A 19,755-nucleotide genomic window follows, 5' to 3' on the forward strand; every position below is an offset into this window, starting at 1 on the left:
GCAACCCCATTGTTTCCAGAACATTCCCTCATGTTTGTAAAGAACGAGCGATACACGTGCGGTGGGGTTGAGTAGTTGTTACTGGGGCATAAATTGGCATTGATGCATGGGGAGGACAGAACTCAGCTTAACTTTCAGATCGTGGGCTGAGTTATCCAGGCTTGCAATTAGAAAAACAACTTTTTATTGGTAAATTGAGCAAATTTTGACAGGGAACATAGATCCTATAGTCCCTCTTCATAGGAAAAGCTCTTGGTTAAGAGTTTGCTAATTACTACTGACTGAATTGCTATCCAGGTGCATCTACAGCATATAGAGTATGTAAATTATGAGGGCTGTGATGGTCAAGGGAATAGAGGAGTGAACCCGACCTCTGACAATCAATCCGAAACTTCACTTGATTTTTCCTCATTAACGTTGGATAAAAGAAGCAGCTGCGGCTTCTGAGTACTCCTATGCAGATGAAGGGGATACAGCCTAAGGAATCGGTGGCACTAAAAATTGCATTTAATTACAGCTCATGCAGATAATAGCCATGGTGAAGGTATCCTGAATATCGGCCTCCTTAGTGGAGTGGAGCATTTACCGTCTTTGCTGTGAACGCTTAGTAGCACAGTAACTAAATGTTTAGAGAACTGATTTATGCCTATTTCTTATCTTCCCTTTTTATTGGAATTCACCCCCAAATGGGAAAATCTGCTATGGTTAAAATGTCAATATTTCAAGTGACAAATCGTCTCCAAAGGGGAAAGATTTATTGCAGGGAAAGCTAGGAAAACATGGGAATTGTCATATTGGGTCAGACCCAAGCTTTACAGAATCTGGTATCCTGTCACTGACTTTGGCCCAGTGCAGGAACTCAAGAGGAAAGTGTAAGAAACCCTCACTAGACAGCTTTGGGGTTATCTGTCCCTCATATTAGGCCTTATCGTGGTCTCTAATACTTAGTTTGGCTGATTCCCTGGACACAAGGTGGTCTGCAATAATAATATATAAAATTATTAATAATTCCTCCAACATTTTATCATTAATCTTCATAACTCTGGACATTCTTGTTATCCATGTAAATATCCAATTCATTTTTGAATCTTGCTGAATTCTTGGCTTCAACAGCTTCCTTTGGCAATGAGTTCCACAGCCTAATTACAAAGAAGTATTTTCTTTGATCAGTTGTGAATTTGCTTACTTATTATTTAATTGAATGTCCCCTTGTTCTTGTGTTAGGAGACAAGGAGAATAGAAGCTCCCAGTCTACTTTCTCTAGGCCACGTTTTTGTTATTTTGTATACCTTTGTAATACTCCCTCTTATTCATCTCCTTTCTAGGATAAACAATCCCAATCTTTTCAGTCTCCATATGAGAGTATTTCTAGGTTGATTTCGCTAATCATTCTCCTCATCCTTCTCTGAACCCCTCTAGTTCTGTAATATCCTCTTTGAGATGGGGTGACCAGTATGGCACACAGTATTATTCTTTAAGTGCTGGTCCCTTTGTATATTCTCTGTGGGTGCGCATTCACTCCATGTGCTTAAGGCTGAAAGATTTTTCAACAGCAGTGTCTGTTAGTCCATGGCTGTGCCTTACACCTCCTTGTACTCTAAACCAAGACGATAAGGGGTGGTGTGAACCAACCACCTCCCCAGTTCATTTCTACCGTTCATGGTCTGAGACCGAGCCCTCCAGTGCCCACTGCTTCTGCTAGCATTCCCACATGAACTGTTTTGTTTCTCTTGTACATAGTTTTATCTTAGCTAGTTAGTAGGACTGTCGATTAATTGCAGTTAACTCATGCAATTAACTCAACAAAATTAATCGTAATTTAAAACATTAATCCTGATTAATCACAGTTTTAATTGCACTGCTAAACAACAGAATACCAATTTAAATTTATTAAATATTTTGGGATATATTTCTACATTTTCAAATATATTGATTTCAATTACAATGCAGAATACAAAGTGTACAGTGCTTACTTTATATTATTATTTGTATTACAAATATTTGGACTGTAAAAATTATAAACAAAAGAAATAGTATTTTTCAATTCACCTCATACAAGTACCGTAATGGAATCTTTATCGTGAAAGTGCAACTTACAAATGTAGATATTTTTTGTTACATAACTGCACTCAGAAACAAAACAATGCAAAACTTTAAATCCTGCAAGTCCACTCAATTCTACTTCTTGTTCAGCCAATCGCTAAGACAAACAAGTTTGTTTACATTTACAGGACATAATGCTGCCCGCTTCTTATTTACAATGGCACCTGAAAGTGAGAACAGACGTTCGCATGGCACTTTTGTAGCCGGCATTGCAAGGTATTCACATGCCAGATATGCTAAACATTTGTAGGCCACTTCGTGCTTCGGCCATCTTTTTGGAGGACATGCGTCCATGCTGATGCTGCTCATTAAAAAAATAATGGGTTCGTTAAATTTGTGACTGAACTCCTTGGAGGGAGAATAGTACGTCTCCTGCTCTGTGTTTTACCCGCGTTCTGCCATGTATTTCATGTTCTAGCAGTCTCAGATGATGATCCAGCATGTTGTTCGTTTTAAGAACACTTTCACTGCAGATTTGACAAAACATAAAAAAGATATCAATGTGAGCTTTCTAAAGATAGCTATAGCACCTGACCCAAGGTTTAAGAATCTGAAATGCCTTCCAAAATCTGAGAGGGACGAGGTGTGGAGCATGCTTTCAGAAGTCTTAAAAGAGCAACTCTCTGATGCGGAAACTACAGAACCCAAACCACCAAAAAGGAAAATCAACCTTCTGCTGGTGGTATCTGACTCAGATAATGAAAATGAACATGTGTCGGTCCATACTGCTTTGGATCGTTATTGAGCAGAACCTGTCATCAGCATGGACGCATGTCCTCTGGAATGGTGGTTGAAGCATGAAGGGACATATGAATCTTTAGCACATCTGGCATGTAAATATCTTGCGATGCCAGCTACAACAATGCCACGTGAACGCCTGTTCTCACTTTCAGGTGACATTGTAAAATAGAAGCAGGCAACATTATCTCCCGCAAATGTAAACAAACTTGTTTGTCTGAGTGATTGGCTGAACAAGAAGTAGGACTCAGTGGACTTGTAGGCTCTAAAGTTTTACATTGTTTTATTTTTGAGTGCTGTTATTTTTTGTACATAATTCTACATCTGTAAATTAAACTCTCATGATAAAGAGATTGAATTACAGTACTTGTATGAGGTGAATTTACAGTACTTGTATGAGGTGAATTGAAAAATATTTTTTACAGCACAAATATTTGTAATAAAAAATAAATATAAAGTGAGCACTGTACACTTCGTATTCTGTGTTGTAATTGAAATCAATATATTTGAAAATGTATAAAAGATCCAAAAATATTTAAATAAATGATATTCTTTTATTGTTTAACAGTGTGATTAATTGTTTTAATCATGCGATTAATAGTGATTATTTTTTTAATCACTTGACAGCCCTACTAGTTAGCTGTTAGTGTTAGTAGATAGTTTGAAGCTTAGGGGTTTCCTACCATTTGGGGCTCTTAGTATGCCCATGATTCCAGGCTTTAGGTCTGTCTGGCCTGCTGCCAGGTCTTCCCAATCAGTGACCTTCACAAGAGCTGCCTGTACTGTCTCAGGAAACAGACATTCCCTCCAAGTGTGCAATCTGCCGTTTCTTTCCCCCTCGGACCAGACAGTTTCGGGAGTTCTGACTCTGCGGGTACTTAATGGAACAGGAACGAGGACCAGTAACCAGGCAAGGAGGCAAGAAATTGGTCTCAGGGGTCTGGGCACAAGCAGGCCTAGCAACTAATTGCTCAGACAAGAGGTGGGACAGGAACAGGCAGCTTTATGCCTGGTGGTGTGCAATCAGCAGTCTGTTGCTAGTCATATGACCTTGCTGAGTCAGTGGATGTAGTCTCTGGTGGTGGGGCATTAGTTGTGGTTCCCTAATCTCAGCTTGCAGCATGGTGGCACGGAGAGTAAGGCTTTTGTTTGGCAACCCCATGGGCCTGGGTTTGAGAACCGCAGTGCCTGACATTATCTAAGTGGAGGCATGAGACGGGTAAGGATTAACACCCCCGTAAGAAGAGGGATAAATTGCCTCACAAGTCCTTTAAGAAGAGGACTGCTTCTCCCCTACCGTTGGTGAGACTCCACACCCAGGTGTGTGTGTGTCTATAGCTCACGGGAAGCATGTGGCACCGATGGTACTGAGAGCTGAGTGCTTTGAAACCATCAATACAAGGGATGTGACTGATCCCTGCACCACCTAAAGAGAGAAGAGACCATTCACCTTCTGCACCACACTGCAAGAAGACCGTCTTGCACAAAACTGCATGGGGGGGATGCACCCAGAATCCAGAGACCCTCACACTCTCCACCCGTTAAGCCTGCATATTCCTTTCTTTACGACCTTCTGATCTACACCAATCCAGAGTGACTGATTCTTTCAGACCCCGTAGTGCCCAGGGACAACCATACAATGATGGCACGGCCTTTCCTGGTTCCGAATACCAGCCATAGTGTAGAGGCTCCAACACCTTCAGTACACCACCTGCTGGTTTGTTCCACCAGCCACAACATCACAAGGCAAAATGGTACCATCAATGGTATCCGTATGATCATATCCGTATGATCCCCTGCCAGGGGCCATACTGAGACTTCGGGCATCCTTACTTTAGAGTCCCAGACTGGGCAATGCTTTCAACAGAGGTTACCTTCAAGCCACGAGCCTGAGTCCCCCCAGGAGTGTTTTGAGGAAGAGGACCAGCTGGTACCTCTGCATCCACCGATAGCACTTTCTTCTTCCTCCTCTCCAGATGAGGGAGTGGCACCAGCCTAACTCTTGCCATTAGATGACTATAGACAGTAACAAGACCTCATAAGGAAGATTGCAGAAACCGGTGAGATCCCCCTGGAGGAGGTCCAAGATCCAACTCAGAAGCTCCTGGACATCCTCTGGACAAGGTGGCATTTCCTGGTAATGACGCCATATTGGCAGCTGCTAAGGTGGTGGGGCACACTCCAGCCACCTGTGCCACTCTCCCAAAAAGGGCAGACAAAAATTTCTTTGTTCCATCAAAGAGGCAGAATATTTGTTCTTTCACCCAAATCTGAACTCTTTCATGGTCCAGACTGTCATGGAAGGCAGCATGCTGCACCAGTCTAGGTGCACCCCTTCAGTCAAGGATGCCAAGAGGCTGGATCTCTTTGGCAGAAAGAATTTTTCATCATCTAGCCTTTTATTTCATATAGTGAATTACCAAGTATTGATGTCCAAGCTGTTGGAGTTAGCTAATAAGCTGCTATAGGAGTGCGGTCTCCAATTCCAGGCAGGCCTTGAGAAGGGGAAATTGGTTGACAGATTGTCCCTGCAAGCATTGCTTGATGCAGCAGATATGACAACATTGGTCATGATGAGGTAGGCCTCCTGGCTGCAATCCTCAGGTTTCCCCATGGAGGTCCAGACAACAGTAAAAGATCTCCTCTTCAAGGGTAACAACCTGTTCAGCAAGGGAAAGATGAGGCACTTCATTCCCTTAAAGAGTCTTGTGCAGCTCTCCACTTCTTAGGGATATATATCCTGGTGCACAGGAGGAACTCATAGACACTGTCCTGGCTCTCAGCCCATCTATGATCAAAGGGCCTTTGAGCTCCCTAGGAAGTGACACATGTACAGCATGGCAGTCACAGTGCACCACTACTTTCCCCTCTTCAATCCCAGCCTCCCATGGAAAAGGTGTTTTGATGGGATGCCATTCCCTTCCAAAGTGGCACCATATCACATTGGACAGAGGGGTCCTAGAGAAAATCTTGATAGGCCTCACCATAGAACTCTTTTCTACTCCTTCTCCAAAATGCCCCTCCCCAGCCCTCTTCACAAGAGGTCTCTCAAACAGGAGGTGAACTCTTTAATTCCGCTGTGGGCAGTAGAGTCTATGCCTTTTCAACATAGGGGCAAGGGTTGTTGTTCAAGATATTTCCTTGTACCCAAAAGGAAGAAGGTCTGGAGACCAATCCTGGACCTCAGACAAACTGATGTCTTTATACACCATTCAAAATTCAGGATGAGCACCTTGGCCTCAATAATCCCATCCCTAAATGAAGGTGACTGACTTGTGGCCCTTGATTTGGAGGATGCATATTTTCATATAGACATTCATCCAGCTCACAAGCAGGGCTCGCGCTTTACGGTGCACCACGATCACTTTCACTACAGAGTTTTCCCCTTCGGCTTCTTAGTGAGACCTAGAGCATACTTACATACCCAAAGCATACTTACCACTGGACGGAGTCCACATGAGGAGGGACATCATCACCCAGCTCTGACTCAGCCCCCAGATGGCAGTCCTGTCCGACATGGTCCCTCTAGGTCACGTGGCTGCCTGCACCTAAGTGACATCCTTTGTGAGGCTCCACCTCTGGTGCCTCCTGGCATGGCTGTGGACAATCTATGCTCCCAAGCACAGCTGCCCTGGACAAATGAGTTTCACTTCCTCCAAACATCCTCACATCTCTCACTTCATGGGAAATGAAAGAGACTGTTTTCATAGGCATTCCCTATGTTCCCCCCATCACCACCCACAAAGACACTCATAACGGATGCCTCTCTTCTGGGCTGGGGAGTGCACCTGGAGGACTATATTGCTCAGGGATCCTGGACTCTGCAAGAATCCAAACTATGCATCAGACTTCTCAAGAGTGCATGAAGCATACAAGAGGTTCTTACCCTTCATCCAGTCCGCACATGTCTAACTCATGTCAGACAACATGACTACTGTATTTTGTATAAACAAACAGGAAGAAACGAAGTCTGCCCCTCGGCATGGAAGCAGTCATGCTCTGGAACTGGTGGATCTGGCATTGGATAAGCTCCTTAGCAGCACACCTCCTGGAAGGAATGTGCTGGATCATATTAAAGAAGTTCTGTATTAAAATCACAAATGAATTTGATTCCCCATAGTTTAAATTCCAGGGTATTACTAATTAAGAGGTCTCTTGGTTTTTGGTACTGTTTCTCTCCCTCTATGTGTGAAACTTGCAAGCTGCTAATTGTGGTAGTACATTCTAAGACAGAGTCTGTTCTCAAAGCAATTCACAGAGAGAGAGAGACTCAAAGCAATACTCTAACAACAGAAACAGCACCCAGAAACTCCCCGCCCTTTTGTTGTATTAACAATTGTGATTGAAATAGAGATAGAGGATGTATGTGGATGGATGCTTGGTGTGGATAATAACTGAATGATTAGGGAGGTGCCAGCCTAAGAATCCAGTGTCCATCAGCTGAAGAAGGCGTCAAGTGGAAATAACCAGAGGACCCCCGGAGGGCAGACTGGAATCCACCCAACAGCCTCAAGAATGGGAGAACCAAAGAACAAGATAACATCTTGGAGCCGTGAGGAATGTGCTATCTGCTGATTGATTCAGCAACAGCATGATGAAGCAATTCCCATAGACTGGCATAGGAAGAAATTCCTATAAAAATAGACTCTAAAAAGTGAGAACTTTGGGGTCTGATTCTGCAAACCAACTTCCAGGAGCATCAGATGAGCATCTGACAAGGTCCTGCTCCCTCCTCATGTCCAGGCCACCTGGCCAGTGGCTTGGCATGAGCAACTCTAAGGCTGGTAACTATGATAACAACTTTGCAGAACGTGTGTGTGTGTGTGTGTGTGTGTGTGTATGACTGAATGTGTGAATAAATATGAGATTGAATGGAATGTTATAGCTATAACTAACTGCTTACTATGATAACAACCTTGCAGAACTTGTGTGTGTGTGTGTGTGTGTGTATGAATGAATGTGTGAATAAAGATGAGATTGAATGGAATGTTACAGCTGTAACTAACTGCTTACTATGATTCTTTCTGTATTCACAATAAATGTGGTATTTTGCCTTTTTCCCTTTAATAAGATCCTGCTGGTTTTTATTTTATTGGTACAACAAATGGACACCTTAGCAGACAACCTAAGCAGGTATTTCCACCAGGATTACAAGTGGGAGCTCCATTCTTCTGTGATGCAGTACATTTTCTGGCAGTGGGGTTTCCCATTGTGGGACCTCTTTACAACCCAAGCAAACAAGAAATGCCTACAGCTCCTGAGTACCCATAGGCGTAACTCCAGGAGAATGCCTTTCTGGTACAGTGGTCAGGTCCGCTAATAGATATATATTATCCCATGTCTTCAAGAAGGTCAAAGCAAGACAAGGCAACAATAATCCTGGCGGCACCTTGGTGGCCAAGACAGTTTGGTGGCCTTTCGCCCATTCATATGTATGTACCTGTTCCTGAACCTACTGTCTCAGAACAGGGGGCAGAACCAACCATCCAAACCCACCCTCCCTCCATCTGGTGCTTAGAGAGAGGTTGTGCTCTGAACAGGTACAGTCCATCCTTGGCAGCAGGAAGCTCTCTACAAGGAAGTGCTATGCTGCCAAATGGAAGTGATTCTCCATCTGCTGTCAACAGTAGCTTACCTCCAGAAGCTCTGAGATCCCTTTTATCTTGGACAGTCTTCTCTCCTTGAAGACGCTGGGCCTGTCTGTCAGTTTGCTGAGTGTGCATCTAGCAGCTATCTAAGAGGGCCAGAAGAGGGAAGGAAAAAAAGGAGTATTAGCTTACCAAGAAGTCACCGTCTGTGATAAACAGTTCTGCAGTATATTTCTGTCACTGATTATGGGAGATTGATCTTATAACTGGAAGATCAGAGCAAAGCACTTCCTGCAATTGCCAAGAGTCATTTTACACAGCTTTTTGAAAAGCCATGGAAACAATTACATCTGTTATTGCAATACAGCTAATATATAATGTATAGTCTCCGTCAGTAAATTTAACTAAGGTGCCTTAGCAGCCCACAGCGGGAGCCAGCTTCAGACCCTCAGATTCCTGACATCACCCAGACATCTTTACTTGGGCTCTTGGAGGGGGGAGGGAATGATAAAACTCTGCTCCAGTCACAACACAGGATTCTTCCACTTCCCCTTTTCATCATCTCCTCCTTTTCTGTCTGCTTTACTTTATGCTATCGTCCCATTCTTCTTTCATTCTCACAAACTTATCCCTTCTTGCTTCTCTCCTTTCTTATCTCATTACCCACCTAGTACACCCCCAACAAATAAAAAGGAAACCAAACTAACTAACATGTGCCATCAGAACTACTACTAGCTGAGGTTGTCACTCTGACCCCATTGATTGAATGTCATACCTAAGGCCCTATTTAATTCACAATATTGCAAGAATTGAAGATCCCACAATATTAGGCATCCACTGCAATTTTATCAGCCGCCCGGGGATGACAGCGGGAGCCTGGCTGGGCTCCCGCTGTCAGCCCTGTGCATTAATGATTGTAATATAGTTGCAGCAAAATGTATGGTTATCAAAAAAAAATTAGAAGGCATAATGTAATACTTGAGTGTTTATATAGTTCCAGCAATTTTTTCTTTGACAAATAGGTCTTCTCTGACTTTTCCAAATTACTGCAATTAATAGAGGTCTACTATTACTTTTCCGGAATTTTCCATGTCTCGTCCGCAACTCAGCCGCAATTATTTGACAATCATCCTGCTGTTCGAGTAGGGCGTTAATCATGCCCCTTTCCGCCTCTGTTTTTTTTTCCTTTTTAGTTCTTAAGCTCTTTGGGGCTGGCTCTGTATCGTCTTATGTGTTGGTACAACTCCTGGCATGCTTTGAGTGCTGCTGTAATATACATGGCACTATTATTATTTATGTGAGTGAGAGAGATAGGTGAGCCTTTTTCTAAACCTGTGACTGCCTCTTCCATTTTTGACCTCAGCAATACTCAAAACACATCCACTAGAAGCACAGCATGGTGCTATCAGAACTATTCTCTTCTCTCTTTTCTAACAGGAAAGATCTCACAAAAGCAACATTGGTTTAACTGTTGTGTGCTTTACATTTTCACCCTGTTTTATTTTTTTTAATTTATGCTCCTCAGGAAGGCCATCAGGGCAGTGACCAAAGGAGAAATTGCCAATGTGAAAGCCGAAGGTGGAAGAAGCAGCAGTTCGGACGCTGATGCCCAAAGTTTACGCAGTATCAGGTCAACTCCCTGTTCTGACAGGTAAGGGACAGCGAAGTCTGATGATATCTCAGAGCTTGATCCAGAAAGGCGCTGAACAGTCCTGTGTAGCCCTTTGCACTCTTGAGTGCTCAGCACTACTAGAGCTGGTTGAAAAAGTCAACATTTTTCAGGAAAATTTTGTCCTTTTTGGTCAATTATTTTGTCCTTTTTGGTCAATTATTTTGGCGAGCTCTGCTCAGCACCTTGCAAAACAGAGCCTGTAGTCAGTCAAGCATAAAGCTGACAGCAGTATTTAACTTGGGCAAAATGTCAGATGAGCTCTTAAAATGTTTCACTTCTATAGTCTTTCCATAATTATTCTGATTATATCTAACTGAATTCCTTGATCAGTTTTTCCTGGTGTAAGAGGCCTCAGTTATTGCCCATTTACAAACAGTAATACTGTTGAGTATAAATAACCTGATGCCCATATTTTGAATGCAGATTTTGTAATGTGCAAAAATAAAGCCAGAATTTGGCCAGCTGATATCTACTACTTTTCTTATTTGATAAATTATGCTGGATGCAAATTGTTTTCACTCAGTGTTGATTGTTTCACCTGCCTAGAAATCTTATGATGTGGGTTGAAAAATAGTGTAATTTCACTTAATGCTCAAATGGAAATTTCCAATATTGTTTAGCAACTCAAAACATATATACAGTAGCACTTGAACACTTGGATGGGTTTGTTTTCCTTACTTCCCACAAGTAGAAATACACCGTGCTCACCAACATGAACTCTGGTGGGCAAAGGGTGGAACTAATTCCAGTGTCCAGGACTTTCACTAAGAATGGTCTGCTGCCAACTCCTATGCTGGTATCCTTAAATCATGTGGGTTGGCCTAGTGGTGTCAAATCCATCCCTCATACCATGGAAAAAATAATTTAATTATCCCTGAGCCATCTGTAATAGGTCAGTGTTACACATAGCTTTGAATATCTGAAGTGATGGGAATTCCATAGTCTCCCAGAGGAGTTTGTTCTATTAATAACAAGAACAGTTATGCAACTGTAAGTAAATTTTCTGTGCTGCTCCTTACTGCTTGTTCTGTCCTCATTATCTAATGAGAGCAATTGATCCCACTGCTCTGTAACGTGTTTTCTTAACATACCGCAAGACTCGTTCCATAAAAAGGCAACAGAATGAACAGAGTACGTGTGAAAGTACTTTTAAAAATTATTATTAATTTTTTGTTAAGCAGTGAGTTTTTCTGGCTGTCTGATGGTGCTGGGCAAGGTCTACAGCCCCCTGGTGTACTGTGATGGTAATTCCAAACAAGCAGTGACAAACCACTCGATTTTGTAGCGCTCAGCCCTCACAATAAGGGTAAGGGAGCACATAATCAATTGCTGTAAATTGTCATACCTCAGGGGAGCTATGACACATTGCTCCAATTGAGAACCTGCTGCCAGATTGCTAAAAGACTTCAGCACCTGACTGGGATGGGGTCTCTCAGACCTTTTCTGAATCCTGCTGGAGGCATCAGCACCGTGACACTTGTTGCCCAAGGAAAATCCACTCAGACCAGGTGACCAACACGACAGTCTTCCAGAGGCCTAGAAGGGCCAAGAGAAATATTCACCAGTGAAGAACCAGAAGGCCAGTTAAAGAAGGAATGACTGCTTTTGGTCAGGGGCAGAGCTGGGTGAGACTGGGACAGAGGAGTAGCTCCTCAGGGCTAACCCAAGCCCAGGCCAGGGCCTTGACCTAAGAACTATAAGGTGGATTGAAAGCTGGCTAGGTTTTCAGGCTCAACAGGTAGTGATCAATGGCTCGATGTCTAGTTGGCAGTGGAGTACCCCAGGGGTCAGTCCTGAGGCCGGTTTTGTTCAACATCTTATTAATGATCTGTATGATGGAAGGGATTGCACCCTCAGCAAGTTCACGGATGACACTAAGCTGGATAGAGAGGTAGATATGCTGGAGGGTAGGGATAGGGTCCAGAGTGACCTAGACAAATTGGAGGATTGGGCCAAAAGAAATCTGATGAGATTCAACAAGGACAAGTGCAGAGTCCTGCACTTAGGATGGAAGAATCCCATGCACTGCTACAGGCTGGGGACTGACTGGTTAAGCAGCAGTTCTGCAGAAAAGGACCTGGAGATTACAGTGGACAAGAAGCTGGATGTGAGTCACCAGTGTGCCCTTGTTGCCAAGAAGGCTAATGACATATTGGGCTGCATTAGTAGGAGCATTGCCAGCAGATCAAGGGAAGTGATTATTCCCCTCTACTCAGCGCTGGGGGGACCACATCTGGAGTATTTTGTCCAGTTTTGGTCCCCCCAGTACAGAAAGGATGGTGACAAACTGGAGAGAGTCGAGCGGAGGGCAACAAAAATGTCTGGGGGGCTGGGGCACATGACTTATGACGAGAGGCTGAGGGAACTGGGCCTGTTTAGTCTGCAGAAGAGAAGAGTGAGGGGGGATTTGTTAGCAGCCTTCAACTACCAAAAGGGGGGTTCCAAAGAGGACGGAGCTCAGCTGTTCTCAGTGGTGGCAGATGACAGAACAAGGATCAATGGTCTCAAGTTGCAGTGCAGGAGGTCTAGGTTGGATATTAGGAAACACTATTTCACTCGGAGGGTGGTGAAGCACTGGAATGGGTTACATAGGGAGATGATGGAATCTCCACCCTTAGAGGTTTTTAAGGCCAGGTTTGACAAAGCCCTGGCTGGGATGATTTAGTTGGTGTTGGTCCTACTTTGAGCAGGGGGTTGGACTAGATGACCTCCTGAGGTCCCTTCCAACCCTGATATTCTATGATTCTGTGATTCTAAGCACTGCAAATAAGTACTTGCATTTCAGGTTCTTTTTTTCCTCCTCTCTGTCTTAAGGCACAGACAGCCAAATCCTGAGTTGCTGTTTTGTTACATGACTGTTTAGAGACTGACGCAGAGTTACAGCACAGGCTGTAGGCTGCAGACCCTTGCAGACTCAGGTGGGAGGTCCTGCAGTCCCAGCCGGGGCCCTGAAGATGGCACTGCAGAGCAGCACCACTTTTTACTCCATTGTAAACAGAAAAACGCATAATGAAATCCAGTGATTGGGAGCTGAAATTAGACAAATTCAGAATAGAAAGAAGGTGCAAATTTTTAGCAGCAAGGGTAATTAATCATTAGAACAATCTACCAGGGTACATAGTGGATTGTCCTTCACTTGAGGTCTTTAAGTCACGACTGGATGTCTTTCTAAAAAATATGCTATAGCTGAATCAGAAATTATGGACTTCATGTAGAAATTATTGTGTGAGGTTCTTGGGCCTGTGTTATGCAAGAGTTCAAACTAAATGATCATAATGGTTTCTTCTGGCCTTCAATGTTCATAGATTTTAAGATCTGGCCACTTAATTTGGTGTGTGAAATAAGATCTAAGCTCTTTTGAAAATCTGGTCCCAGATGATGGGGAAAAAACTGCAACAATATTTATGTTCTTCCAGGAATAAACATAAATGGTAGCTTTTTCAAATACAAAACTTCCAAGCCAATTAAATGAACAGCAGCTTGACTATTCATCTCCTTGGCAGCATTACGACAAGTTCATTGTGAATGGTATTAGGTGAAAAGAACATCATAATAATTGATGTATTACAGATGAGTCCTGTTATTTAAATAAGCGACTTATTTCCCTCCTGGCTTTTGATTTATTGACTATAATTATTAATTGTACTTCAGGAGGTGAAAGATTGATGTTTACAATCTCCCTGAACTCTCCCAATCTGCCTTTATCCACTCTGAACAGATCTCATTAGCCAGGCCAACCTTAAAGTCAACTCTTGTCTAGAATCCAAAAGTTTCCTTTAGGTAATTGGATCTTTTGTACACAGCCAAGATTTGTGCCTTGAAGTTTTATTAAAACAGATGTGGGCTCTTTGCTGTTTCTTTTTTGTTTTGTACCTGTATTTTTTTTCTGCTTAACTGGAAGGATTGGGGTGACAGAGAGCTTTGCTTTCAAGAATCTGTCTTACTGCTTAGCATTGGTACGATGCAATGTCCAAAGATAGAACAGGAATTAGATCACCCAGTTCATTAAAGTTCCCTTCTGTAGTATGTGTTTTGCAAAGCAGGCAGAATAGACTTTGCAGTGGGTATTCAGATACGCCGCAGTGAGCATGGTACAAAAGCTTAGGCTATGTCTAGGCCTACGAGTTAGGCGTGTAATTCCCCTGCTTGTAAGTACACATACTCTCACTAACTCCCATCGAGCTAGTATGGGTATAAGTAGCAGGGTAGTCGTGGTCACAGGGATAGTGGCTGTAGAGGCATGGATTAGCCAGGCCAAGTACAAATCTGCCTGAAACTGATGGATATGTGCTCCGCGTGGCTAAACTGTCCCTGTTCTGCTGTAACCCGTGCTTCTGTGGCTACACTGCCATTTATACTTTAATAGCTCAGTCAGAGCTAATATGGGTACGTGTACACAAGCAAGGGAATCATACCCTGAGCTCGTAGTGTAGATGTAGCCATAAACTATGTCTACGGTGCAAGTTAAGGTGTGATTGTAGCACGAGTAGGCACACCTGTGCTATCTTTAATCATGGGTGGCAAAGGTAGTGTAGATGTGGCAGCACAGGCTAGTAACCAGAGTACGTGTCCAGAACCTTGAGCAGACTTCTGGTCTGGTTTCTAGCCCATGATGGCATGTCTACACTACGATAGCTAGCTGTTCTGGCCAGGTTCAAGCTAGCATGAGTATGCCTGCTGGGCTGCAATTTCACCTTCATCTGCAGGGTAGACATACCCTTAGAGAGAGAGAGAGAGGGTAAACATGAGGGCAAACTTACAGGTACTCATCAGAACCTTCAAAAGTACTTTCCCCTTTGGGCATCATCTAAAATAACGGTGCCCAACCTTATTACACAGGAGGGCCACATGAACCTGAGCACAACTTTGTGTGGGCCAAACAAATTTTACATATTTTAATAAGATTTAAAGTCATCTGTATTGATTTATATTTTAAATTCAGCTTGTTTTATATGTATTTAAACAAGTTGTTTTTATGTACAGTATTGTCTATTTATACACTTATGTAAACTAAAATGATGTAAACATGACAACAAAATGCTAATGAATTGGCCATTCGTATATTGTGTTGAAGCAGGCCATGGGCATTAGGAATGCTCTGGTGGGTTGTAAGTTGGTCTAAACATCATGTAGTGGCCTCGGCCCTAGGCAAGATTCAGGATTTCTTCAATCAGTGTTGATTCAGCATGGCAATTTTCACCTCTTACCATCATCTCAGCCTCACCATCCAAATCAGTGACTTCTATCAATAGAGCTACTAAAGGCACATCTTTACATGTCTGTGTGTTCAGGAGGGACTCTGTCTGGATGACTGAATTACCTCACTGCCTACAGGAAAGGTTGAATTAATTGAGATAGTGGTGTCTGGAATGACTAGGGAGCAGCTCATGTTGATCCTTACAGTATAGTATCTTCTTCATATCTCATCAGATTAAAAAAGTAACAATGCCACATACATAAGGTACATTTATTATGTATACTCTGTTAATGTAAAGAGTTAAATACTAATTGTTAAAAATAGCATCAAAGTCTCTCTTAACCATCCTATACATATGCTTGGAATTGCAAAGAGCAGTTTTTAAACTAAGAGACGGGGGAGGGTGGTTGCTGCAGAGCCGCACATGGATCGGACAGAGACTTCTCTTAGAGGAGAGTCTATTGTTAGAGATTCTCTAGGTTTTAGTCAGGAGGAGGGGATGGAAGAGGATAAAGTATGGGCCAGATCAGATGAGAAACATTCACATAAAGAGGCTGACACATCAGAAAAGGGCAGACAAATAAACAGTGACAAGTTTTTAAAGTGCTTGTACACAAATGCTAGAAGTCTAAATAATAAGATGGGTGAACTAGAGTGCCTCATGTTAAAGGAGGATATTGATATAATAGGCATCACAGAAACCTGGTGGAGTGAGGACAGTCATTGGGACACAATCATTCTGGGGTACAAAATATATCGGAAGGACAGAACAGGTCGTGCGGGGGAAAGGGGAATGGCACTATATGTGAAAGAAAATGTAGAATCAAATGAAATAAAAATCTTAAATGAATCCACATGTTCCATAGAATCTCTATAGATAGTCAGATATACATCAGAAGCAGGAAGCCTGCTAAACAACCAGTGGGGCCCTTGGATGATCGAGATACAAAAGGAGCACTTAAAGACGATAAAGTCATTGCAGAGAAACTAAATTAATTCTTTGCTTCAGTCTTCAAGGCTGAGGATGTTAGGGAGATTCCCAACCTGAGCCGTCTTTTGTAGGTGACAAATCTGAGGAATTGTCACAGATTGAAGTGCAACTAGAGGAGGTTTTGGAATTAATTGAGAAAATTAACAGTAACAAGTTACTGGGACCAGATGGCATTCACCCAAAAGTTCTGAAAGAACTCAAATATGAAATTGTGGAACTATTAACTATGGTTTGTAACCAGTCCTTTAAATCAACTTCTGTACCCAGTGATTGGAAGATAGCTAATGTAACGCCAATATTTAAGAAGGGCTCTAGAGGTGATCCTGGCAATTACAGACCGGTAAGTCTAACGACAGTACCGGGCAAATTAGTTGAAACAATAGTAAAGAATAAAATTGTCAGACACATAGAAGAACATAAATTGTTGGGCAAAGGTCAACATGGTTTCTGGAAAGGGAGATCATGTCTTACTAATCTATTAGAGTTCCTTGAGGGGGTCAACAAACATGTGGACAAGGGGGATCCAGTGGACATAGTGTACTTAGATTTCCAGAAAGCCTTTGACAAGGTCCCTCACCAAAGGCTCTTACGTAAATTAAGTTGTCATGGGATAAGAGGGAAGATCCTTTCATGGATTGAGAACTGGTTAAAAGACAGGGAACAAAGGGTAGGAATAAATAGTAAATTTTCAGAATGGAGAAGGGTAACTAGTGGTGTTCCCCAAGGGTTGGTCCTAGGACCAATCCTATTCAACTTATTCATAAAAGATCTGGAGAAAGGGGTAAACAGTGAGGTGGCAGAGTTTGCAGATGATACTTAACTGCTCAAGATAGTTAAGACCAAAGCAGACTGTGAAGAACTTCAAAAAGATCTCACGAAACTAAGTGATTGGGCAACAAAATGGCAAATGAAATTTCTTGTGGATAAATGTAAAGTAATGCCCATTGGAAAAAATAACCCCAACTATACATAAAATATGATGGGGGCTAATTTAGCTACAACTAATCAGGAGAAAGATCTTGGAGTCATCATGGATAGTTCTTTGAAGACGTCCATGCAGTGTGCAGCGGCACTCAAAAAAGCAAACAGGATGTTAGGAATCGTTAAAAAAGGGATAGAGAATAAGACAGAGAATATCTTACTGACCTTATATAAATCTATGATACGCCCACATCTTGAATACTGCGTACAGATGCGGTCCCCTCATCTCAAAAAAGATATACTGGCATTAGAAAAGGTTCAGAAAAGGGCAACTAAAATGATTAGGGGTCTGGAACGAGTCCCATATGAGGAGAGATTAAAGAGGCTAGAACTTTTCAGCTTGGAAAAGAGGAGACTAAGGGGGGATATGATAGAGGTATATAAAATCATGAGTGGTGTGGAGAAAGTGAATAAGGAAAAGTTATTTACTTGTTCCCATAATATAAGAACTAGGGGCCACCAAATGAAATTAATGGGTAGCAGGTTTAAAACAAATAAAAGGAAGTTCTTCACTCAGCGCACAGTCAACCTGTGGAACTCCTTGCCTGAGGAGGTTGTGAAGGCTAGGACTATAACAGGGTTTAAAAGAGAACTGGATAAATTCATGGAGGTCAATTCCATTAATGGCTGTTAGCCAGGATGGGTAAGGAATGGTGTCCCTAGCCTCTGTTTGTCAGAGGGTGGAGATGGATGGCAGGAGAGAGATCACTAGATTGTTACCTGTTAGGTTCACTCCCTGTGGGGCACCTGGCCTTGGCCACTGTCAGTAGACAGGATACTGGGCTGGATGGACCTTTGGTCTGACCCAATATAGCCTTTGTTATGTTCAAATAATAATAATCATCATCATCATCATAAAAAAATCTTAAACAGCTTCTTCAAACATCAACGATGTCCTGGATTTTTCTCTGTTGCCGTTTTTGGATAAATTGGCCTCCTCTTTCAGCAGCCTTGCCAAACCAAACAGTATTCAACAAAAGGGAAGGAAGAAAAGAATGTGAATATACTCTCACTCCACCACCCTTCGGTTTAGGGAAAGGTGCCAGAATGTCATGAGCTCCCTTCTTCCACTGGCTTACCCCACCCCAACAAAGATACATGGGTATTTGACAATTCAGTATGAGGCTGCGGAAGGTCACTTCTAGCATAAATGGTAAAAGAACCAAGGTCTTCAAAATGGAGAGCTAAATCTCATTTACTTAGCCACCCTGCCCTTTCAGACTGAATGAACAGCAATCTGTGTGCTTGGCTAACACGCTGGTAATAACTCCTCTAACTGCAGGACTGCCTCCCTTCCCAGGGTATGTCTACACGGGTGCTGGTACGTGTAATTTCTGCCTTGAGTCGACATACTCCTGTGAGCTCTGTTTGAGGTAGCATGCTAAAACAGAAGTGTAGCCATGGTTGTGTGAGCAGTGGGACAGTTTAGCCGCCTGAGCACGATCTTATCCAAGACCCTCGGTGCAGAGCTGTCCCTTGGGTAGTGTCAATCAGGGCGACCGCTCCGGGCCCTGCGCTTTGGGGGGCCCTGCAGGCCAGTGTGATTGGCCGGCGTGCTTGGTCCCGGAAGACATAGATGCAGGAACTAGGAGTGTGAGGGGTGCTGCAGTGCAGCTGGGGCCCCAACTGTCGCTGATGCAGAGCAAGGCTCCCAAGCCGGTGGAGGATGATTTGTCCAGGGCCTGCACTCCCCACCCCAGAGACGGCCCTGCCTAGGTGCATGTTTGGGCCCTCTTGCTTGCCTGCACCACAGTGACTGTGCTTCTGTTTTTAGCACACTAGCTTGATTAGAGCTAGTATGGGTATGTCTTCTCAAGCTGGAAATTACACCTTCTGACTCCATGTAGACATATTCCCAGAGCCAGGAACAGAATCAACAAATCCTGATTCTCAGTGTTTCATCACTGTCTAGCAAATAGTTTTGTAAACGAGTGGCAAAATGGGTCACATTCCCCTCTAGCAGTTGACCCAAACAGAAGTAAAGGAGAAAATATGCTCAAGTAGCAGAGGTCTGTGTTGCGTGTCTGAAAGTCCTTGTTTCAAATCTGGTTGATGATGCACATAGGTGTTCTTATGGTTACACATTATGGAATTTGTTTCTCTAGCTTTCTTTTTGAACAACTTTTATTTTTAATTCCAATAGTGAGAAAACATCCTAAAGAACAGGTTTTATAGTTTAAAATCCATTAAAATCTTTCAGTTATGGTGCAACATGCAACAAAACCCAAGTGTTCCACATTCTGGTTATTTTGTATTGCAAGTTTGAAAGTTGGGAGGTCTGAGAATCCAAACCCAACAATGACACTAGAACACAGTTGACACAGAATAATTTTAGCTTTCTTTCCTAATAGTACTGAGTCAGGTCTTTATATAAGCAGTGGGGAGAGGGGAGGTGGTTGGGAGAGAACCCTAAAAATTATTCTTTGATCTGAGCTTTTCACAAACACGTCAAGATAATGAAGTCATCACTGAACTAAAATCCAGG

At 42.8% G+C, this 19,755-nt stretch overlaps 1 protein-coding gene across 7 annotated transcripts in view; it reads left to right on the forward strand.

The window, feature by feature from the left end:
- The window catches only part of SYTL5 (synaptotagmin like 5), a 161,733-nt gene that overhangs the window by 94,227 nt on the left and 47,751 nt on the right, over positions 1 to 19,755 (forward strand). For all 7 annotated transcript variants that reach the window (XM_037902284.2, XM_043538038.1, XM_037902273.2 and 4 more), the window contains exon 6: positions 9,955 to 10,080. In XM_037902284.2, the coding sequence (XP_037758212.1) occupies positions 9,955 to 10,080 (126 nt within the window). The remainder of the gene's footprint in view (positions 1 to 9,954; positions 10,081 to 19,755) is intronic.

Source organism: Chelonia mydas, chromosome 1, assembly GCF_015237465.2.
Source record: "Chelonia mydas isolate rCheMyd1 chromosome 1, rCheMyd1.pri.v2, whole genome shotgun sequence".
Classification (NCBI taxonomy): domain Eukaryota; kingdom Metazoa; phylum Chordata; order Testudines; family Cheloniidae; genus Chelonia; species Chelonia mydas.